The 24,788-nt window shown below is 38.8% G+C and overlaps 1 protein-coding gene across 1 annotated transcript in view; it reads left to right on the top strand.

The window, feature by feature from the left end:
• The first annotated feature begins 1,974 nt into the window (after positions 1–1,974).
• Positions 1,975–24,788, top strand: part of CPA6 (carboxypeptidase A6) — a 287,513-nt gene continuing 264,699 nt past the window's right edge. Inside the window, exon 1 of the mRNA XM_056111478.1 lies at positions 1,975–2,090. Coding sequence (XP_055967453.1) covers positions 1,975–2,090 — 116 coding nt within the window. The remainder of the gene's footprint in view (positions 2,091–24,788) is intronic.

The raw sequence follows: 24,788 nt of genomic DNA on the forward strand, positions 1-24,788 counted from the left end.
GTCCATGTGTCCTTTTCTGTGACCGGATGCAGAAGCCAAGGAGTTCACTTCTAAAGATTTTTTGAATGAATCACTTCCCAGGTTCACCATTCACTCAACAAACTCTACTAGTCATTCCTTTTGTTATGAACCAAATCTCTTTCTCCCTCACCCTCTCTCTGATCTGCTGATGAAGCACATCCCCATCCCTGGACCAAGTGATTCCCGGGTAGAGTGCATGCGGAAAGACCTGGCACTTCGTAATACAGTCAGATAGAATAGTTACCAGCTACCACACTGAAGGAAATCTGAACCTTGTGCAAGTGAGTGTGATGGAAAGACATTAGCTCACTTGCGTTTCCAGAGTACAATTAGGACTTGTCATCGAGGATGACAGAAGGCAATGCAGATGACACTGTTCTCTTTGTTTTAATTTATTTACTTATTTTAATAAAATTTCATTTGTTTTGTTTTGGGGAACATCCCCAGCAACTCTGTGCTGCGGGATCACTAACCCTGGATTGAATTCTGGTCAGCAGCATGTGAGGCAAGCCAACACTATAGTAGCTTGACTTAGGTACAGCTCCTTTACCCCCCACTCACAATTAATTTTCTAATACATTTAAGCACAATGAGTGGATAGAAAGTTGCATCATCAATGAGGGGGGAAATGAGGATAGACTTTGCTCCACGGCTGTTTTTGTTTGTTTTTAAATCTTCACCTATTTTTAGCAAAAAGAGAGAGGGAGAGAGAGAGAGAGAGAGAGAGAGAGAGAGAGAGAGAGAGAGAGAGAGAGAAGAGAAAGAGAGAGAGAGGCAGTCATGAGTCTACAGTAAGGCCTTGCCACTCAATATGTGGGAACAGGACCAGTAGCATGAGTAACGTTAGACGCTTGTGGGAAATGCAAGGTCTCAGACCCGTGGCCCATCCTACTGCTTCAGAAGCTGCACTGTAACGGGATGGACACGCTTGGTGAAGTTGTTCTAGAAGCCTCACTTTTGCCCAGAGTGGTGACTGAATCTTGGAATTACCTGGAGGAGCTTTGTAAACTACTTGATCCCACCCCCAGGAATTCTGGTTTATGGTCTGGCTCCCTAAACGATTCCAAATGTGCAGCAAAGGTGGTAAAGCCCCGGGAGGCCTCCTGTTTCCTATGAAAATCTCCGCAACAGCAGCAGGGCTGCGAGCCGCTGCGCTGCAATGAATCCCAAGCGCTCCCTGGAACTCTGGGCTGCTGCAGCCCCCGCCTGGGGCAGGCCAGGAGCCCAGCGAGGTGCACATCATCCGCAGAACCATTCACCTCCAGCCTGTGACTCCCAAGAAGAAATAAGGTCCAAGCAGATCAAAAACGTTAAGTCTGACATGTTCTATGCCTACATGATTCTGAAATCATTGGCAGTCACAAGTAAAGTCCTCTACTGTTGGAAGTAAGGGAAAGAGGAAGACTGGATAATATATAAATAAGTACAGAAACATATTGTTTAAAAGAAGACTTACCTAAACACAGCAGCACCCAGTAAACCCTGCCGGGAGGCCACGACTCAACTCAGGGAAAACGCAGCCCGTTCTAGGGCAGCCTGGGATATGTGCATGACTGTTCCGGTTCCCCCGAGTCTTAGCAACCACCCATGCTTAGCTGGGGTTTTTGGTTTGTTTTGTTTTTGTTTTGTTTTTGTGTTTGCCTTTCCAATTTTTATTTCGGCGCTGTGATTTACAATAGTGTTCAAAAGGGTTTCAGGCATGCCATGTTCCAACTCCACACCCACTAACCAGTGTCAGCGTCCAATGTCTCCAAGTCCCCCTCCCAGCCCCTTGGCTGGGCTGTTGAAACTTTTTCCCCCCTCCTGTGGCTGCAAGAAGTGTCACATTTTGCTCACTCCCAGCCCGTCTCCCCCACCTCCTCCCAAGGAAAAGTGTGCGTGTGGAGAGGGTGTTCTGAGCCACCTCCAGCCTCGGCAATTGCTGTGACTCCCAGCTCCTCTCATTCTAGCACTATGAAGTTCCTCGGGCAGTCCAGGAGCCAGACGGCTGCTTTCTTGCCTCTTTGCTTGTTCTTTTTGAGGATTCTACAGCCAGGGTGCAGCCACCTTTACAGCAACCGCTATGCAGGGTAAGTGGTTCCACTTCACTGCTCTGCTGTGACTTTTTGCTAGATGAGGGGGGCAGGTTTGCTTCGGTGGGAACCTTGTCCCCTGATCTTGTGTTCTCCGTGTGAATCTCTACACTTTTCTGGTCACCTAGAGCAAAATATACACAGGGCTCCCATCTCTTTGATGTAGCTCAAGTAAAAGAGAATGCAAGCAGGCATAAATGTAGAGTGCTAAACTCAGCTGTGAATCAGTAGTAAACGGAATTCTGTCTTTGGAGTAGCCACTGCCAGTATTTGCCTTGGTTGATGCTTAGTGTGAACGATATTATCCAATCACTTGAATTATGATCTGAAAACTAAGGCTACTTTCTTTACAATTTTGTGAGGAGTGGATTGAAATTCACTCGTGATTAAGAACTGATGTTTTGTGTGATGTGTAGCTTACAGGGTGCTTATTAGAAAGATTTTCAAATCCGAGTGATGTAAATTAGTCAATGCAAAATAAAATAAAAGTAGCCAATCATAAAATCATGGGTATTGCTCTGAAGGGAGAGTTGCAGGAGAAAAATAATCAGTAGGTGAGCTTGCTTTTTGTTTACGTGTTTGCTTTTCATAAGGAGGAGCAGGACTCCTTTCAAAGTGGTATCTTATGATGCATATTTTATTATCCTGAAGACTTGTTGTGGAATATGCAGCTCATGGTTTGCTCAAATTTGGAGGGGATTTTTTTAAATCTGGAAATTATGACATTCCTATGTTTTAAAACTGAAAAAAATTTAAATAGCTCCACTGGTTCAATTCCTTTTATAGAAGAGGAAAACTGGTGTCTTAAATACTGTTCATCTCTGACAGTTCAATAATTTTACCAGTGAGGAAAGCTTTCATGGAGATCTGGATTATGACCAAATGGTGGTCAGAGTCTTAAAAACATCCTTTCTAGGAATAGTTTAAAGAATTTGTGAATGTGACCCTGGAAAAGAGAATCGTGTTTATCTCTTACCCCTGAAGACTGTTAGATTTAGATTAGGGCACTGTTAGATTAGGGCACTACTGTTAGATTTCCGAATACAGCTCTTAGAATGAAATTTTACAGCATGGGCTTTGTTCTTGGGGGTTGCAGGATAGGAGGTGGTAGCAATAGGGGCTACTGATGACAATATAATTCCCAGTTTTCCTATATCATGTTCTGAGGAGACAATGCAAATAATTAACACCCAACATGTTTTTTCAGTCTCCTAAACATAAACGGTCCAGGCATTATATCTGTCATTTGTCTCTGTTTTGAAGATTTGGGTGAGGAAACTGCTTAATAACTGGGGGTACAGGCTAAGGTTGTGGAGACGTTTTTGTGGAGACATTTCCTCTGATTGTCCTGGCTGGTGGCAGGCCAGGTGATAAACATATATCACAGACCAAGACGTTCCGTGTGACATAGGCCCTCACTCCTCTGCTCAGCTGTGTGTAATTATTTCAGAATGTGTGTCTGACAAGTTACCAGGGCAGCTTCAGCTGAGCAGGTGTGTACACTTTCCTAAGTACCACTTAGTAAAGGAAATGAGGCCAAAGGTGGTGACCATGCACCCCTGTTTTATTAACAGAACTTGCAGCAACCGGACCTTACCTTTTCTGTTGTTCTGCAATGAATAGCTGCATCCCAGTTTTCTCTTTGACTGTTGCTGCTTAATCAGTTAGTCCCCCGTGTGTAAATTATCATTTGTCTGAGAGCTGGAAGACAAGCGATGTAGCAACTAGAAACTGAAGAGACATAACAATGAGAAACTGCCTATCACAGGGAGATCACTGAAATATTTCTGAGTCCTCTCACCACTGAATACGGAATTTGGGGGACAGGGGAAGCAAGAAGAAATCTGGGAGCAACATAGGGGCAAAATTTCAGGGGTCTTGGGCTTATCTGTGGTATAGGGTTGAGGTACCCATAAACCACTAGACACGATATTACTGAAACCATGAAACCTAAACTACGATAATCAAATTTAAAAATGTATCTGTCAAGTGTTTAGGTTGGGGAGAGGAGGAACCTAGGGTTATATATGAATTGATTGAGTCATGGGGAGGTAATATTGGAGGTGGGAACATGCCTGAAAATCTATTGTAAATAGCTTTTTAAACCACAGGTGTCTAAATATAAAAAAAAACACTGCTTGGATTTGGAGATATTTAGCTTTAAGCAATCAAGAACCATTTTCTGCAAGTCTATTGTTATTTTCAGAACAAGAACCTGAGGGGTCCACTGGGGAACATGGTACCTGGTATTTTGTTTGGTACCATTCCAAGTTTCAGTACTAAATAGCCGCATTTTATCCCTTATTTGGATTTTGCTTTTAACAATTATGGAGCAGTTCCATTTCTTACTTTCTTAAAAATTCTTTTATAAACCCTGGTTGAATGAAATAATATGCAATACTCATTTGGAAACTCTGCTTGTGAATAAAACTAGAAGATACTGGGCAGGCCAGGATGCCTCCTGAGAGCAGCAGAAGAGCTCTGTCCTCAGTCTCCATTAATTACCAACAGCCGAACTGCCAATTGGAAGCTAGGTGCTTAGCCAAGGCAACTTTTGAGTGTCGGAAAAATTGTCAAGAAACTGAGGAAATCTGAGGATAAAATCTACTAGCTGGGGACAGCAAAATCAAACTATACATTTACAATTGGGATTTTAAAATACATCAAATGAAATGATGTGACATGATTGGAATGGCATGAATTCAATGTCTATTGTAACTTGACTGTCCATCTGTGAAGGATACTCCTAGGAGGACTTTATCACTCTGGTCTCTTCTCTTCTTTGATGTGTGTAACATGGAGGGGAAAAGATTAAGTATCTTCCACACTACATGAAGTTAGGATGGATTTCTTTTTAGAAACGATAAAATATCTACAACAGTGAAGTTAGACTGGCCCTGCTGTGTAATTTAAGTTTGTGTTTTTCACCAACCACTTTGTGATGGTCAGTGGAGGTAGCATAATGTTTATTAAATCCCAAAGTTCAACTTCCTGGATTTCAAATCCTTCTTTCCCAGACTTAGAATCTCTGTTAGTTGGAGCAAACTTGTTTTTGTTTTTGAAAGCCCTGTGAGCCTGTGTTTCCCTGTCTGGAACAGCAGAAATAATACTAGAAACTTCCTGAATTGCAAAAATGGACAGCATGAATATTGCATGATTCGGGCACCGAGTAAGTACTCAACAGGGTGGCAAAATTTGATGTAAACATTTAGTAGAAGCATTTATTGAGGGGTCTCAAAGAGATTGTAGAGGAATTAAGATGCTTATCTTGCATATGGTCAACCCCACTTCATTCCGCAGCATTGCATATGGTCTTTAAACTCCACTCTGAGTGACACCTGAGCATTACTAGGTGTCGCCCCCAAATGGGCATGAAACATATTGAAGGTTAGAGAATACAGAGAGATTCAGCAGAGGAGGTCAACCCTCAGGGGCATAAATATTACTTTCTACCTCTTCTCTCAGGGTGCCAAATACACCTATCTCTTCAACAGCTGCATTTATTTATTTTATCCTGTAATGCTGACTTTCTACCTTTATAACCCTTGGGCTGAATACAAGAGATGAGTTTTGTCCTTTGAATCTGAGAGTTATCTCCTCTATATTGACAGATAAAGCTAGCTTCTGATAGGCCGACAGTAAATCCCCATTTGGGAATGGGCTACCAGGCACCTTTCCCACTTGTATCTGTTCTGGTCAAGTATTTGCAGTAGTGGCCCTTTCTGGCTGGTAGCAGTACTGATTTGGATGGTAATAAGAGCTTCAGCTACCTTTTGTTTCATTTATAAGGAGAAAACCCTATCTCTTGTTCCTTTCTTTCCTGCAAAAATGTATTCCCTGTGTCTGTCCTCACTTTTACAGAAGCTATTGGATATGCTCAGGTCTTATTCACTCCAGTCTAGGTGAAAAGAATTCTCTCTGAATCGATCTACTTTCCTCATACTTATGATTTTATTAAAATCAGATGGCTCTTGTGTTACCCCTTGCTCAAAGGCCTACTTTGGCTCCCTATTGCAAATTACACCAAATCCAGAATCCAGAATCCACTGCCTAATAGTTTTCTTTCTTTTCTTTTCTTTTCTTTTCTTTTTTTTTCCGGGTCACATCCAGTGATGCACAGGGGCTACTCCTGGCTCTGCACTCAGGAATTATTCCTGGCGATGCTTGGGGAGCCATATAGGATTCTGGGAATGAAACCTGGGTTGACTGTGTGCAAGGCAAATGCCCTATCTGCTGTGCTATTTCTCCAGCCCCTCTGCTGGTTTTCAAGCTCTCTGTAATCAGACTCTGATACTCCTGCCTCCTTTTCGTACTCCCTTGTCCTGAAAAGCCTCTGTAGCCAGGTCAGAGAAATAGAGAACCTGAGCATTGTTCATCTCTAACAAGCATAGCAGACAGGCCTCTTTCATAAAGCCTAAAGCAAGGAGCTAACTCAGACCATGAATGACAAGTTGCACATGTAAAATAACACGAATATGTGGATATAGATTGTATGTGGATATAGGATGTATATTGGTATTGAAGATTGATTTTCAACCTTTCCCCATAAATTGGTATGTCATTAATGAACTAGTTATTCAGTGTCTTCTAGAAATTCCCTATAGTTCTTATCTCCTAGTTGGTAGACTGTAGCACTGTAGCACTGTCCCCCTGTTGTTCATCGATTTGCTTGAGCGGGCACCAGTAATGTCTCAACAAATTGTGAGATTTGTTGTTACTGTTTTTGGCATATCAAATATGTCATGGGTAGCTTGCCAGGCTTTGCTGTGCGGGTGAGATACTCTCGGTAGCTTGCCGGGTTCTCCAAGAAGGGCGGAGGCATCGAACCCGGGTCGGCTGAGTGCAAGGCAAACACCCTATCCACTGTGCTATCACTCCAGCCCGTTGGTAGATTATTTTCAGTTTTCCTTATACGATAGATCAAAATGAAACCATTTTTAAATTCTGATTTTTTTAATCAACTGATTATAACAAAAATCTAAGTTCTTGCCTGCAATGTGCTCTCCGTGTTGGGGCCTCCTACTTGGCACGCTAAAAAGTTGCACTGCTCTTGCTCTGCTTCAACTCAGAGGCAAATTAAGTTCTACAGGGCTCAGCATCCCCTCTGTCCACCAAGCTAATGGAAGGGAAAATTTTCAAATGCTTTAGGTCTACTTTCTCCTTAGGGCCCAGCCTGCTAATGGAGCCTTCATTTTATGGCTCGGGATACCTTCTAGGTAATGCTATTAAGCTTAATCACTTCTCCCTCCTGAAAATCAGTGAAAGGCTTTAAAGTTTCACAGCTTCACAGCTTATATTGTGTGTGAGCTACAAAGGCATTATTTTTCCTTTGTAAATAGAATTGCCGAGCATAAAATAAAAACTTTCAGTGATTTGTTTTAGAGTGCTTATTATGATCAATCAGTGGATAGCTGGTTTATAGGATTAAAATTTGTTTTGTTTAAATAAACTTAATGCCTTCTCCATCTGCCTTTGGGCTTTAGCATCTTTATGATCAAGTAGAAAGCAGAATATGTAGCTGAGCATCTTGTTTTGGATAATTTTATCAATTTCCAAAAAGGAAATATTACTACAGGTTGTGCAAACTTTAAAGTCTTTTTCTTCAATAAAGTTACCCGTGTTCTGTGTGTGTGTGGGTTGTGGGGGGGAGAGCAGAGGGGGAAGGACTTAAGCTCCCTGTAATCAGCTGCTGATACTGCTGCCTTTAAAGTTTTAAACATTTTCTTAATATCTATGTCACTGGGCCTATTGTTGGGACTTTTTGCTTGTTTAGTTTCTTTTAAAGCCTGACCTCTTGTTAGAAGTTAGTCTCCAAGCCAAGGGCATAAGCAAGAAATGTATTTCTCTTTGATGTAAAAAAATCCAGAGCAAATACAGTTGGTAGGGCCAGAGAACCAGAGCCACCTGTCCTCTACCTCTGCCAGGTAGGAGGGTAAGAGGAAAGCTCCTCTTCTATAAAGAGCAGATAAGGGAGCTGATAAAAGAAGTGATTTTTAAAAGCAGGAAAGATAAAACAGGAAGTAAAGCATTAGACTTGCATGCAACCAGCTCCAGTTCAATCCTAACACCGAAGATGGTCCTCTGAGCATCACTGGTCAGAAATAGCTACTGAGCACTACTAGGTGTAACCTTCACCCCCCAAAGAAGAGTATTTTAAATTAAAAATATTCCAGAAGAGTGGAAAAGCACATGCCTTGCATGTGTAAAGCTCTGGGTATGATCTCCAGCACCATATGCCCCTGCATCTACCCAAGTTCCATTAGTTACTGCCTTGGAGGACCCTGAGCTCCACTGGGTCCAGCACCCTGTGGACCTAGTAATACCACCACAATGCCAGAATAACAATTAAAGAAAAATTCCTGAAGGAAATCACTTGCACTTCAGAAGGATTTCCTTATTTTCCCAGGCCACAGTGGAGATGAGTGTATAATTGGAACTATGAGCCCAGGTACATGATTCCCTTGAGAATCATTTCATATTTCTCCATATTCCCTGAAATAAGCCACCAGGAGACCTCATCAATCTATTACAATTTCACAGAATGGTGAAGATGAGTCTTTAGTCTCTTAGGAAAACAAGCAAGTCTAGCAAAATTAATAAAATTCTTCCATCCCTTCTGCCTTTGTCTGACTTTGAGATAGGTCTCTGTGGACTATGCCTGGCTCCCTTCCTGGATCAGATTATGTAAAAGAAGGAATTTCCTTCCCTGAACACCTCCTGGTTTTAGTACCATGTGATATAACCGGCAGCCTCTGCAGTCATGGTTATGCTAGTACATCTCTCCTCCCATTGCTAGCTCTTCCTGCCCTCTGAGAAGGTATTTTCTTTCCTTTACTCCTTTAGGCCAGTGTCTCTCAACTCTATCACATTGTGGCCTTCTGCTTGCCTTATTTCGTTCCTGTGCCTTCTTTCCTACACTTGGTCTCCTAGTCTCATGCCAGGGCCTCCCATTTACATGATTTATACTATGCCTCCTTGGGATAGATATCCTGGGGCCACTAAAAGGGGCCATATGGCTCCTGGTTAAAAAATGCTCTTTTAGACCAAGGGATCACTAATTTGGGAATGTTCCAATATTTCTTGTAGGTTCCTTTACTCTGCCCATGTCTCTGTAAATAATCCCTTTATTACGGCTCATCTATTGATAATCATCTGACCAGAATTCTGTTTGTTGGGACCATGACTGAGAGGGAAACTATGCTGGAAATTAAAATGGGAGAAAAATACACATGTAATATTAAATATTTGTGTTAAAGCAATTTCTTAAGCTTGAAATCAAGGAGCCAAAATGAAGCTAAAGTGGATCAAAAAAAGGAAAAAGAGAAGATTGTTATTTTTCTAGCATCAAATAAAAAAGGTATTTTTATAAATTGGCATATAACATAAGGTATTCCATTAAGCAAATATTCTTGGAAAGACTTTCATGTAGATATATTCTGTTTACAGACTTGATTGCCATCCTATTGCCTTCAAAATTCCTGGGGAATTAAAAAAGAAAAAACATTTGTAAAAATGTCTTTTTGTGTTAACCAATGAATGTTTATCCCTTTCTCTACCTTTTATTTACCTGAGAACTGAAGTTCCTCTCCCATCTTTCCATACTAACCATCAGTCTTTTTTTCTTTCTTTCCCCCCCCCCCACTTTTTGGGTGACACCTGGCGATGCTCAGGGGTTACTACTGGCTCTGCACTCAGGAGTTACTCCTGGCAGTGCTCGGAGGACCATGTGGGATGCTGGGAATCAAACCTGGGTCAGCAACGTGCAAGGCAAATTCCCTACCCACTGTGCTATCACTCCAGCCCATCCCACCATCAGTCTTTTCCCCAGTAAAACATTTCTGAGTAAAGTGGTGGCAACTTAGCCTCCTCATAGTTCATGTTTTAATCTGCTGATCTAATCCGAGAAAAACAAATGAAATGGAGATCAACATACACTCTTTTCTGCTTTCTTATTAGCACACACATCATTTTTAAAAATATCATTTCAATATTAGAATACCAAGTGCTAAAAAGATGAAACTTCTACACAATCACACATTTTACCACTGGATGAGAATCCTCTTCTAATTTTTGCACCTTCAGAAACTTAGCATCTGCATACATGAGCTCGTGTGATATATTTTCATTCCCCTCATCTTCCATTCAAGTTGTCCTTCTATCTGCCAAGTTCATAAATCAGTTAAAGATTTGCTAAGTTCTTTTGATCCGATTTTGTGATTAACAGGACAGATAATAAAACATCGTTGAGATTATATTATGGTCTATAAATCTTCCTTTATTAAATGTATGTATTGTGTTTATGATGACTTGTTAGAACAATTTTTGATATCAAAACTGCTAAACATGTACAGGGTGAAAGGCATTTGTGACAAGCCTCTGCAGTAAAATGTTTGGATTAGTTAGAAATTTTGTGCCACGGAAATATCCTAAATCCTGGAATTATAAAATAGAAAAGGAGAACACACATGGAGATTCCAGCTTTCCAAAATTTTCAGATAGCTGTGTGGAAATAATAGAAAGTAATTGCAACTAATGAGTAAAAAATAATCTCAATATAATCTAGCAGAAAAGTCATTTTTGAAATATCAGAAGTATAGTTTGCTTTCTTTAATCTGAAGTTTTATTTTTTCTCTTTCCCTTGGAGCTTAGTTTGCTGAGATAATTCACTCTCTACACAGGTCTACTAAAATTTTTTAAATATCATCAAGATCTTCATACTCTTAGCCCCAAACCTTTCATAATAAGTTAAAAAAAATGTATCCTTTCTTTTTCTGGTATGGAGGTGATGTTATATCTAACTTGCTATCTTGGCTTTCATTTTTGTTGTTTGCCTTGTTTGGGGATGCACCAGTCTGTGCTCAGAGCTTAACTCCTGCCAGTACTTGGGAGACAATAGGCTGGGAATTGAACCAGGATCAATTGTGTGCAAGGAAAACACTTTAACCCCTGTGTTATCTTTCCAACCACTTGACTTTCATCCTTTATACCTCAAAATATATGGGTAATGTATCCTGCCTCTTCTCTTTCCAAGATAATCTCATTTTCTCAGTCATCACTTTATTGAGGGTGTGCTGTTTGCCCAGCATTGCACAAAGTCCTTCAGAATACAAGGAGTTAGGTGCTGGAAATGCAGAGCTTCTTTAGGAGCTAAAGTAAATAAAACTTGCCGCTCACTTCCAAATGAAATAAAATAAAACAATTAAATGAATATAATGTCTAATAATGTTATAAAGTCTAGAAAATGTGATAGTGTTAGGAGAAGGGGTGGAAAAAAAGAGAAATCAGGAGTGTGTGAACAGCTGAGGCTAGAAATTTCCTGTCATAGGAAATAGCAAGTATGGTGAGAGCCTGCTGGACACGTCCGTGGAAGGTGGTTTTTTAGACCAGCAAGGAACTTTTCAGAAGTGTTAGTTCTTGGGCTATACCTTGCCACTCATCAGGAACACTGGAGGCAATCCCACATTCTCGACTTCTAACAAGTCTCCCTTGTGATGGAAACTTTAGTTGGAAAACCAGAGAGAGGTTGGGCCAAGGTGGCATAATAAGAGCCAATCTGAGGGGGTTTCTGTGCCTGCCGTGACTATGTTGAGTGCTTCCCTCACCCAGAACACTTGAAGTTTGATTGAAGCTGGGATATGGTCAGGGTATAATTTAACAATTGGATGCTTCCCAGGTTGAGGTTATCAATACAGAGGCTGCCAGGCACTGGAAAATGCAAATATACTAGTAGATTCAAGTCCACTTGGTACTATAAATGGTCTTGGGTGTTTCTGACCGTGAGTCCCCATTTATCGTGCAAGTCTGATGGACATCAGCACCACACTCACTGTCAGAAACAAACAACTGAGGGTCCTTGGGACATAGCGCAAATGTGCCCCTTCTTAGAGATACAGCGGATACAGCTTGTAGCCCCAAATTCCCAGCAGTGATATCACGTAATAAACTCAGGGGCATAGTCTCTAGGTATGATTAATGATAGTGTGCCCCAGACTGTTACTAAAGCCTACCAAAATGAGACCCTCCTATCTAGCCCTGATAATGCATCTGACACAATGGAGAAGTAAAGAAATTCAATTGCATCAATGAAGACAAGCTTAGGAAGGACTTCAGGCATACAAGAGTTTTCTAAACTCCCTGTTGTTTTATCTTATGGATTCTGGAAGGAGACAAAAGAGAGAATGGGGAAGAATTACTGTGGTAAAATTATAGCCCCAAACTTTCTCAGTCTTAGGAGAGAGTCATATACCCAGAATAAAGAAGTTCAAAGAGTTACAAACAAAATTAGAACCCTGAACATCCTGTAAAATAATGGCAAAAAAAAACAAAGAAGGAGAGAAAATCCTGAAAGCATGAGCAAAGTGAAGACTCACATATAAAAATACCTCACAAGACTCACAGATCCATCAAATGAGACTCAATAGGCCAGACGGAAGTGGTATGAGAGAACTGCACTGTAGCACTGTCACTGTCCTCCGTTGTTCATTGATTTGCTCAAGCAGGCAACAGTAACATCTCTATTGTGAGACTTGTTACTGTTTTTGGCATATTGAATATGCGAAGGGGAGCTTGCCAGGCTCTGCAGTACAGCCGGGATACTCTCGGTAGCTTGCTGGGCTCTCTGAGAGGAATGGAGGAATCGAACCCAGGTCAGCGTGTACAAGGCAAACGCCCTATCCGCTGTGCTATGGCATTTGCATGAGAGAGAACTAACACATTGAATTTAAACAACATCTCAAAATATTCTATTTAGGTAGGGTATCTTTCAAATTAAAAATAGTGATATAAAACTTTATGGATAGGCAAGAAAGAAATTCATGTGACATGATATTTATTGTACATAGAAAAACCCTAAAGACTCCACCAAAATCTCCTAGAAACAGATTTATAAAGTAGCTACAAAATCAATGCATGGGAATCTATGGTATTCTTATATGTAAACAATAAAACAGAAGAGGAGGAAACTGTAAAAAAAATACCATTTCACACCATGGAGCACCCAAAATTCAAATATCTTGGGTCAACTTAATAAAAGTAAAAAGTCTATTTGGCAAAATCTATAAATTACCACTGAAAGAAATAAGACACAGGAAATAGAAATGAAATGAAATATAAATAGAAATCCTTGTTCAGTGATTCAAATAAATGGTATCATTAAAATAATCAGGGACTGGAACGATAGCACAGCGGGTAGGGCATTTGCCTTGCACACGGCCAACCTGGGTTCAATCCCTGGCACCTATGTGGTCCCCCAAGCAACACCAGGAGTAATTTCTGAGTGTAGAGCCAGGAATAACCCCTGAGCATCGCTGGGTGTGACCCAAAAAGCAAATAAAAAAATAAATAAAATAATCACCCTACCCGAAGCACTATTCAGATTCAATGCAGTTTCCATCATTAATCTACAAAGATAAATGCATATCTATGTTCATTGCAGTTTTATTTAAAACAGCAAAGCAAGTAATTCTTCCCCAGTGGAAACAAACCCTGAGATATCTATCAATGGAATGGAGAACTAAGGCTGCAAATGTGGTGTGGTGTGGGTGGGGTTAAAAGGGACCCTCAGACAATAATGGAGAGTGAATGACACTTTGGTAGTGGGGGTCGTGATGTATCATTGCAAATATAAAGTAATAAAATAAAAATGTAGTAAACTACATGACCTCAATATAAATAATAAAAAACATAAAAGATTCCAGTTTACCTATGTCCATACCACCCTGAATGTGTCCAATCTCATCTGATCTCAGAAGCTAACAGTGTTGGGTGTGGTTCTTACTTAGATGGGAGAAAACAAAAGGCTACAAAAGACAGAAAAAGTAGTTTATTTTTCAATACAATGGAAACTTTGCATGATTACATATTTCTTATCTTCAACTTTTCTCCTGAATCAAGATTAATTTCTAACAAAAGCCCTAAGTATTGAGTGGAGGAAGGAAGCCTCTTCAACAAACTGTTGCTAAGAAAAATAGACATCTTAATACTGTAGCACTGTCTTCCCATTGTTCATCTATTTGCTCAAGCAGGCACCAATAATGCCTCCATTGTGAGACTTGTTGTTACTGTTTTTGGCATATTGAATACGCCATGGGGAGCTTGCCAGGCTCTTCTGTGCAGGCGGGATGCTCTAGGTAGCTTGCTGGGCTCACCGAAAGGGACGGAAGAATCAAACCCCAGTCAGCCACGTGCAAGGCAACTGCCTTACACGCTGTGCTATCTCTCCAGCCATCTTAAGAAGAAATCTTAAGAAGGTGAAATGTCTATTAAAAACTAAATCAGTCACTAACCCCATAATCAAAGTTAATTCAAAAGTGGATTTATTACCAAGGTGTTATTCCTAAATCTATAAAACACATAGAGAAAAATATGGAAAAATTTCTCTATGATATTAACTTCAGAGGTGTTTTCAAGTGACTCAACTCCATTGGCAAAGAAAGTGCAAGTAAAATTAAGTAAATGGGAGCAATCCCAGATACCCCATTTGGTTTCCAGAGTCCCACCAGGAGTGACACCTGAGTACAGAGCCGTGAGTAGGTCTTGAGCTCTGCCAGGTGTAGCCCCCAATTTAAAAAAAAAAGAAAAGAATATTAATAAGAAAAAATCCAGCTGAAAATGGTAACACAATCATCGCCAATTCAACCAACTCCTCTAATGGTATTCTAAAATAGACTCTGAAAAAAATGTGTAATCAGCCTGATGACCCAGTCTCATTTCTATAATAGCAGGATTACAAATAGTTTATGATTTACTGAGAATGGAAAATTTTTATGGCACCCTTGTACCTACTGTATAATTTATAAAGAAGTTATTATGATAAACATAATGTATCTTAAATAGTAATTACTATAAAGATTTTTCATTTCATAATACAGTTGGGAACTAGTCATTTCACCCAACCTAAAATTACACGCTGACATCAAAAAAGTATTACTGGCCAAATGGGGGGTCCATAAGACTAGTAAACCCTAAATGGAAGGAACTGAAACTTTATTTACCTGCTATCACCATTAAAAGCAACACTTATCCTTAAATAGTTCAAACGGTAATTTACATCTTCCACACTTTATGGAATACTTTATAATCTTTACCTATTTGTTTTAACAGGCTCTGAGCTGCTTGATAACTTAGTTAAGGCTTATGTATATGTCTTTCTTAAGATTAGCAGAAGCAAATAACTATTTTCTTCTGTGATATTTATCTTCCACAGTGTCACTTAACTTTGTTCTGAGCTCTCAAATGCTCCACAGTAGCACTGATGTTGTATATTGTATTGTCTATTTAGTTGTTTATTCTTCCTGACTAAATTGTATACTCTTTGGGGGAGGGGGCCTTATCTTAATTCTTCTTTAAATTCAATTTCTACACAGACTGCAGACATCTATAAGTTTTGTTATTGTTAGTTCTTTTTCCCCTGAAATTGAACCACAATCAATTTTGCCAATATTTCCCATTTTATCAAAAATTACAGCAGTTTCATATGGCGCACCCTATGACTTAGGTTTTTTTTCACAATTTCTTTTTCAGAGGTAGCTTTGACTAACTCTAAAAAATGAGACCACTTTTACATTCTACAGAATATTTTCAGTTTATATGCAGTTTTCCCATTAAATTGTCAAAGAACTATGAAGTTTGCCTATTATAATGCCAGAACATCTCAAATTTCAATGTGCAAAGATATGGATCTTGATAAAGGGTCAGATTCAATTCCAGAAGGAGTACTACCTGAGACTCTGCATTTCTAAGAGGCTCCAAGGTGCTACTGATGTCATAGTTGACACTCTGCAAGTTTTTGTTTTTGTTTTGTTTGTGCTCATCACTTACTCTTGGCTCTGTGCTCAAGTATCACTCCTCGGAGGCTCAGAGGAGGGTCATACGGAGTGCCAGGGATGGAACATATGTCAGCTGCATGTAAGGTGACTGCACGACTCTGTCTTGCCACTATTCTGTCTTGCCAGTCCCATGAACAGCAAGAGTGGTTTTCTTTGAATACTGGAATGAGTCATCAGCATGTAAATTCAAGAAGTCTGTGTTACTTTAGTAACCGACTTAATTTTTCTAGGTCTTGCTTTTTGTGAAATTCAGGGGTCCAATTAGATGATCTATTTTTAGTTCAATGCTCGTTATCTACTTAGAGTCATGTTTGCAGGTGTAATTAGGTCAGTCCATACAGCACAAAGTTAGAAGCACTGACTATCCTCAGACATCTCAGTTTTTCTACTAACTAGTTCTGTGAACTTACAGGGAGTCACTTAACCTCTCTGTTCTCAGTTTCCTCATCTATGAAACTAAATTAACACTGAATTTGTCCATGTAAGGTGCTCTTCACAGTGTTTCACACATATAAATTCAAGTAAGCTATTTGCAGCATCAATATTTTCTGTAATTTCATTTTTCTTGGTTGTGGGAGTGGGGGAGAAATTGGACCATACCAGTGGTGCTCTTGGCTTCCCTCTGGCTCTGTGCTCCTGGTGGTACTTAGGAGGCCATGGGGTGCTGAGAATTGTACATAGCTACATGCAAAGCAAGTTCCTTACCCACTGTACTCTCTCAAAATCCCCTCTGTAATTTGATTTCTAAGAAGTTTTTCAAAAATAATTATCTGAAATGTGATTTGATGTATGAAAATATATTTATTTATTATAATATATTGGGGCTGGAGTGATAGCACAGCGGGTAGGGCGTTCGCCTTACAAGCGGCCAACATGGCCAACCCGAGTTCGATTCCTCCGCCCCTCTCGGAAAGCCTGGCAAGCTACCGAGAGTATTCGATATGCCAGACACAGTAACAACAACGTCTCCAATGGAGACGTTACTGGGCCCGCTCGAGCAAATCGACGATCAACGGGAGGGCCTTTACCTTTTATAATATATTATAATATATCAGAAAATTTAACACTGTAGCACTGTCCTGTCCTCCCATTGTTCATACATTTGCTCGAGCGAGTACCAGTAGCATCTCCATTGTGAGACTTGTTACTTTTTGTGGCATATTGAATATGTCACAGGTAGCTTGCTAGGCTCTGTCATGCAGGTAGGATACTCTCGGTAGCTTGCCAGACTCTCCAAGAGGGACTGAGGAATCAAACCTGGGTCAACCACATGGAAGGCAAATACCCTATCCGCCGTGCTATCGCTCCAGCCCAATTTAACACTATCAGCATAAATTTAACACTATATTATATCAAACCTGGGAAAAGGCTAATTGAAGTGTATATTACAGAATCTTTGTGTCTATTGTAAATATATATATACATATATTATATATATACATATATAGTTTTTAATACTCAAGACACTGTGAAATTGGCATAAAACAGGATCCAGAACTTGTAACAATAGCTTAAATTTAACTATTCTTTCTTACTACAATATTGTTAACTCTATTTGTGGGAAAATGCTCCCATATAATAACATTATACATTATTTTCCTTATTTCCCTAAAATGTTTCCCTTTATTTATGAATTTCACATGAAAGATGAACAAAATTTATACTCAGAGAAAATAATTTTATATATGTGTAAATTCCTCAGCTCACCAATAAGAAACCTACCTATAGGAAGGATTTCAACTTCTATTGTGCTTTATGCCAAAACTGTTCTAGAAGCAATACAGATAAGAATCAGAGATACACAGATTTAATCATCTGACAGTCAGTGCCAAACTAATGATTGAAATGAAAAATAAGCATACTTATTCTTTATTTCTAAATGAAAATGAGGTTATTACATATTCCAATGGAGCATTAAATGGTCAAAGCAGCTGTCCTGCTGCATGTCACTTAGATTCTTTAGAGACTATAAAACACAGTAGAAGGACTTTTGGCTTAGAATACCATAAAGCATCAGCTTCATACTGATATATGTATTTAAAGTAACTGGGTTTTCAAATGGAAAATTCTCCAGGCCACAATAAAATTCTACCTGTATTTAGATTTTCATTTAAAAGTTAATACAATGGATCAAGAAAAATGCATTAGAAGTCACTGCAGGGATAATTCATTAATTATACTTTTACATGTATTCTTGTGTGTGTGCGTATGTGTGTCAAAAAAAAATTTTTTTGAATCACCATGAGATACAGTTACACACTTTCATGATTGAGTTTCAATCATACAATGATTGAGCATCTATTCCTCCACCAGGGCACATTTTCCACCACTAATATTCCCAGTATCCTCCTGCCACCCCCACCCCATTTCAATCCCTGCCTCTGTGGCAGGCACCTTCCTTCTTACTCCCTCTACTTTTGCACATTATGGTTTGCAATACAGATACTGAGAGGCCCTCATGTTTGATCCTTTATCTACTTTCAGCACACATCTCCCATCTCTAGCGATCTCTCCAACCATCATTTACTTAGCGGTCCCTTCTCTATCCCAAGTGCATTCCCCCCCAATGCCCCCCCCCCCCCGGCAGCACATACCATGGAGTGATCCTCCTGGCCCTTGTCATTACTGTCCTTAGGTGTTAGTCTCCTATTATGTTACTTTATATTCCACAAATGAGTGCAGTCATTCTATGTCTGTACCTCTCTTTCTGACTAATATGTTCTTTTATGACACATATTTTCCCTAGACAGAGCTAGCCCATTACATCCTGAAAAGAAACTCAGGAAAAATATTTGATAGCAGTTTCATATACCATCAATTTCCTTTCAAGACTTCCACAGTAGTGATAATCAGAACCTCTTCCAAGGTGAATGTTTTTGATTTTCCAAAAAAGCTTAAGGACTATTTATTTCATCCTGCCATTGTGAGGCATAGGATAAGAGGGAAATTTGTCTGCATAACTTACTGTTACAATTCCACTGCCTAATGCAATCTCTTATCCTTAGTTTTTCATTGACTTTTCAGTACTTTGAACTTTTCATCTTTTGGGTAGATTTTGCCCTTGATCAGTGAACTATAAGAAAAATAAATTCTGAATAAAAATCACTTTTCAATCATTTGAAAATTATTTTGCTTTGCCTCACTCTCTATTGCATACTTGAATTTTGATTAAAGAGAGTTTTGTCATAAAGCATAGGATTTTGCTAAGGAAATTGAAAAAGACTAGCTTTGCAGCTAACTTTGCAATTCATTGTAGTGTAATTCTGAATAACTTCTTGTCAACCAAAGAAAAAGTTATCACCAAAGAACATATATTATATATCTGTTCTTATTTTTATCATCATTATTTTATGTTTTATATATAGATTATATATTGATATATTAAATAGTACATGTAAATTACTTAAATATAAATATATGTATATGGAAAATGCTCAAAATAGTCAACAGATCTGTGGATAAGATATTTATTTACCAATTTTTTGTTGAGCTCTTAGATGCCCTATATAACAATATTATGACCATTTTAACTAATAAATGAATAAATGTTAAAAAAAGTGAAAAGAAACAGAAAGAGATACAAATAGGCAGCATCATCCCTATTTTTATGAAGCCTACATTTACTTTACATGAAGGAAATAGACATTGTGCTGTGAACCAAGATCAATAATTACTGAATCTAACAACAGTTGCAGTATACACTTCCACTTATTGATTCAACAAGTTTTAGGGATCATCTGCTCTGACCTATTACTGTGCTAAACATCACACACAAAATAAATGAGTCCTCACTTTCCTTGAGGTTTCAAGTTAAGGTCGTAATTACAACTTTTATCAAGGCACAAAATGCTGCGAACTAAGAGGAAACTGATGTCTAAAATTCAGAGGACAAATCTAACTCACAGAGGATTTTCTGAAGATGCTAATTAAGGAGGTTTTTATTTATTTTTTTTTACACTGGTGGCAATGAGTCCATTGTATTCGGCAGAGGAGAGAGTCTCCAACTAGGGAGAAAGGAGCAAGGGACATTAGTTCCTACTAGTGTTCACTGGTTATTTTGATTTTACTTTATAAAAGAATATCATTATTTTTTCTCTTTATCAATTTAGAATTCTCTAGAATATCATGGACTTAACACTTCCATATGAATATAGCACCCACCACTCCCACCACCAAAGTCCCAGAAGTAACCCATAAACAAAAAGACCCCCATACATCTCCTAATTTCTGACAGCCACCATATTTTACCAAGCTTAGGAGTTTTTGTGTGAGAGTTTGCTTTACTTATATTTCACATATGAGTGAACCCTTCTAGTAATTGTCTTTGAGTTCCTTACTTATTTCACCTATCACCTCAATATTCATCCATTTTGTTCCAAAAGTTACAATTTTAACTTTTTCTTTTTTTTTTTTTTGGAGGGGAGCACCTGGGGACGTTCCCAATCAGTGCTCAGACGGCCCAGCTGCCCTATCAGAGATTCTCAGCCTATTGGCCACTAGTTTGCCAAAGTCCTGAAGATACAATGATGATCTGACCCTTCGGTGCCAGGGATACCCAGGCCCCTAGGCCTCCAGAGCACACACAGGTGCCTTCAGGTGAAGCTTGGGACACCATGTGGTACCAGGACTCAAACTGGGTCAGGTGCATGCTAGCCATGGGCCCTAACCACTGTACTATCTCCTGATCTACAATTTTATATTTTTAGTGGCGAACAAAGTGGTATCTCATTGAGTATATATGCCTCAACATATTTATTCATAAATAAGCATTTGATGTGATTCCATGCTTTGACTGTTATGAATAATGCTGCTATGAATATAAAGATGAAAATATCCTTTCAAATTAGTGTTTTTTATCCTTCAGGTAAATACCTAGGAGTGTATTCACTCAACCTTATGACATTTCCATTTTTATTTCTTTAAGAAATTTCTGCATCATTTTCCAAGAAATGGCACCAATTTACATTCCAGTGACTATACCAGATCTCCACATCTTTTTTCCAATATGCTCTTTTCTCCACAAACATCCTCATCAACACCTGTTTCCTTTTTTCAGCTACAAGTCATTTTCATCAGGGTGAAGTGACAGTTCATTGAGGCTTTTTGCTTTTGTTTGTTTGCTTTGATTTTGGGGGCCACATGGAGGTATACTCAGGGCTTATTCTTTAATAAAGGTAAAGTCTAATCGAACTTGTCCATTCCCTTATTTCCTTTTTGAACAAAGGGCCTAAAGCATTAAAAAGTGTAAAGGAAATCTATTAACACCAGATCTTCTCTATCTGAAACTTGTGAAGAATATTATCAATAACACAGAAAGACCAAGTGTAAAGGAAACCTTTTAGAACATGGAGACAAACAAATGGCATGCATGGTATTTCTCTTTACCCTCTAAGGCAGTAAAGTTCCAGATGTCATGCAACAAAGTCTTAGAGGACCATGTAACCTAATGGGCGTAGCCAGAGTACTAGTTTTAGAAAGCTCTTGTGCTTATAAAAACAAGCCACTTGGCACCATCAACTCCATATGTTAGGTTTAAGACTTTTTCCAGTCTGCATTTAATTTACTTAAACATTTCTAATGCTTACCTTTTGTATATAAAGGGAGAATATAAGTGAGTAAGATGTTTACTCAGCCCTTAACATAGAGCCTTTCACATAGTAGGTTGCTTTGTAAAAATTTGGTATGAGTATTACTGGTACCCTCTAATTTTCCAGTTGGAAAAGGAAAGGTCAACTAAAGTTGACTTCTCTTAAGTGAAATGGGCTACACAATGACACACTAACTTTATTCTTTACTGGATTCTATGTGAGCATATAGTTCAAATATATAAAAGTGAACTATTTGCTAATACAAGGCATACAATACAGAGAAATAAATACAAGGTTGCCAAAGACCACTCCATCCTGTTGTATTTTTTTAATATCTGTGATGGTTTCTATGTGTAATTTCTCATATCTCGCCAATGATTTTCTTGTCTTTATTGCTGCATATCCTTCCTTGACCCTCATTGATGCTCAGATACTTGCCCAGGATTATCTCTGTGAGCTCTGTATTCTCTATCTCTAGTATGTTGATTGTTTACTAGGCATTAGTTTTGGGCTGTATTCTGATGAGACTAAAGTCTTTATGTCCAGTCCTGGCTCTTACCAATAATTCAGCTCCATCTGTGGACTGCGGAATATTTTCATGTATATATATAACCTTCCCTGAAATAGTTTATCCTTTGTTTCTACACACAGTCTTCCCTGCCTCTTTCACCAACTCTTTAAATTTAGAGAAATACAACCAGGACCTTAGCAAAGTCAAAATTGCTGTCATAAGAAAATTGGAAATGATCACTCTGGATAAGAACTGCATGCTTGAAAGTAGGTAAAAGAACAAACATGATAATCTCTCCATATTCATACTACAAACCATAAAGCCCAAAAGGAGTAAGAGGCAGAGACAGTGACAGAAGGATAGTGCTGCGATAGACATGCTGGGGGTGGAAGTGGAAGGGTGGCTGAAGGGAAACTGGGGACATTTGTGGTAGGAAATGTACAATGGCAGACGGATGGGTGTTGGAACATTGTATGACTGAAACCAGATCATGAACAGCTTTGTAACTGCATCTCATGGTGATTTAATTAAAAAATTTTTAATTGCTATCATTTCTTTCTCCGCCTACCTTCGGGGCTCATCAACTTCTCTGTGTTCTGCATGTGAATACCAAATTGATATTTCTAAAATGCCACTTTGCTGATCATTAACACTTCAGTAGGCTGTGACCTCTCAAGAATCACATCCAAATACACTTATCTAACATCCAAAGCTCTCTACAACTTGACCTCTTTTTTTCCCTATTTTAACTCCATTTCTTTCCTTCAAAACAAATCTTTTCTGGTCCAAAGTCTTCCTATTTCCCCAAACATAACTGCAGTATTCCCACCTTCAATTCACTGCTCTTCTTTGGAATAGCTACTGTCCTTAACTCTGTCCTTCTATCTGAAATATGCCTACCATATCTTCTAGTTTTCAGTTCCATCTCTTTCATAATTAAACAAGATCTCTCTGATATCACAGAGATATCTCTAATCTCTTACCTTCTCAACTATTTTCCCCAATCTGAAGCACATATAGTTTCAAGCCCATATCTTCTGCTATTTTATATTCCTTTTTTATTGCTTCATAACACTAATTACTTAAAAATATTTAGATTTAGAGCCTGGCCTGATGTTTTGATCATGATTCTCAATTCAACCTGCAAAACACAATGAAAGAAAAAGAGAAACAGAAGAAATCATTGCTAACTGGTGTTGGTGTGGATGTGGGGAGAAAGGGACTCTCCTTCACTGTTGCTGGGAATGATGACTAGTCCAGTCTTTTTTGAAAACAATGCGGATATTCCTCCAAAAACTAGAAATTGAGCTTCCATGTACCCAGCAATGCTACTTCTGGGAATATACCTTGGGAGCCCAAAAACACAAAGCAGAAACATCATCTACTGCTATGTTTACTGCAGTGCTATTCATCATAGCCAGAATCTGGAAACAACCTGAGTGCCCAAGAACAGATGAATGGATAAAGAGACTATGGCATATCTACACAACGGAATACTATGCAGCTGCCAGAAAAAAATGAAGTCATAAAATTTTTCTATAAATGGATGGACACGAAGAGTATCATGCTAAGTGAAATGAGCCAAAAGGAGACGGACCGACTTAGAATTAGTGCATTCACTTGTGGTATATATAAAAATATATAGTAGAAGACTAATATCCATGGCCAGGGAAAACAGGAGTTAAGAGGACTGGCCAATGGTTGGAACTAACCACAAGTGTGTCTGGGGCTGAGGGTAGGTAAGATAGAGAAGATATAATTGCTGGGAATGATCAAACTGGACAAGATCTAAGGGTTAAAGTAGGTAAAGGAATATTCCTAATAGCCATTCAGTATCAATATAACAAACCACAATGCCCAAAAGGAGAGGAAGAGAGAGAGAGAGAAAGAGAGAGAAGTGCCTGCCATAGAAGCAGGTAGGGGTTGGGGTTTTGGGGTGATGGAAGGGAACCTGGGGACACTGGTGCTGAGAAATGTACATTGGTGGAGGGATGGGTGTTGGAATACTGTGTGACTAAAATCCAATCATGAACAGCTTTGTAAGGGTATATCTCACAGTGATTCAATTAAAAAAAAGGTTTAAAAAATAAAATAAATTATTTAGGGCCTGCTACTGGAGCAGAATTGGGTGGTGGTTGGGAAAATTTGAAATAGTGATGGTGGAAGTTGTAATGGTGGAGGGATTGGTGTCAAAATATTGAATGTAATAAATCCTCATAAACTTTATAAAAATTAAATTATAAAAAAAGGAATAATTGCTAGACAGGTCTCACTTTCTTACATCACCTAAGATTAAAATCAGAGTTTTTATAAATTGAATTTAATCTGTATCTCCAGTGTTCAACTAATTCACATCTTCTAAAATTGCAAAATTTGTATTTGAAAAAAGGTATCAGGCCAAAAATGGTGTGGAGGGGGATTCTTTCCAGAGGGAGTTTTCTGACTAACCAGCTTGATAAAATTCCTTTTGAGGGAAATTTTCTTTCATATATATATACATATATATATTTATACATATATATTTTATGTATATTTTCTAACATATATATTTTCTAACTTTCATTTATATATATTTCCAGTCAACATGACCTATGATCCCTATATAGGTAATTGAAATAATGGACATAGATATGAATGGTTTCCCTAAGTTTAAAAAGAAATGCTGATTTAGCCGAAGAGAAGGACTACATGGAGGGCGGGATCCACAGATCCCGAAGGAAAAAAAAAAAAAACAGGTTCCAAAAAGAGCCGAGATCATCGGGAAGTCCCA

This window comes from Sorex fumeus, unplaced genomic scaffold (genome assembly GCF_029834395.1).
Source record: "Sorex fumeus unplaced genomic scaffold, SorFum_2.1 ptg000002l, whole genome shotgun sequence".
In the NCBI taxonomy this organism is placed as follows: Eukaryota; Metazoa; Chordata; class Mammalia; order Eulipotyphla; family Soricidae; genus Sorex; species Sorex fumeus.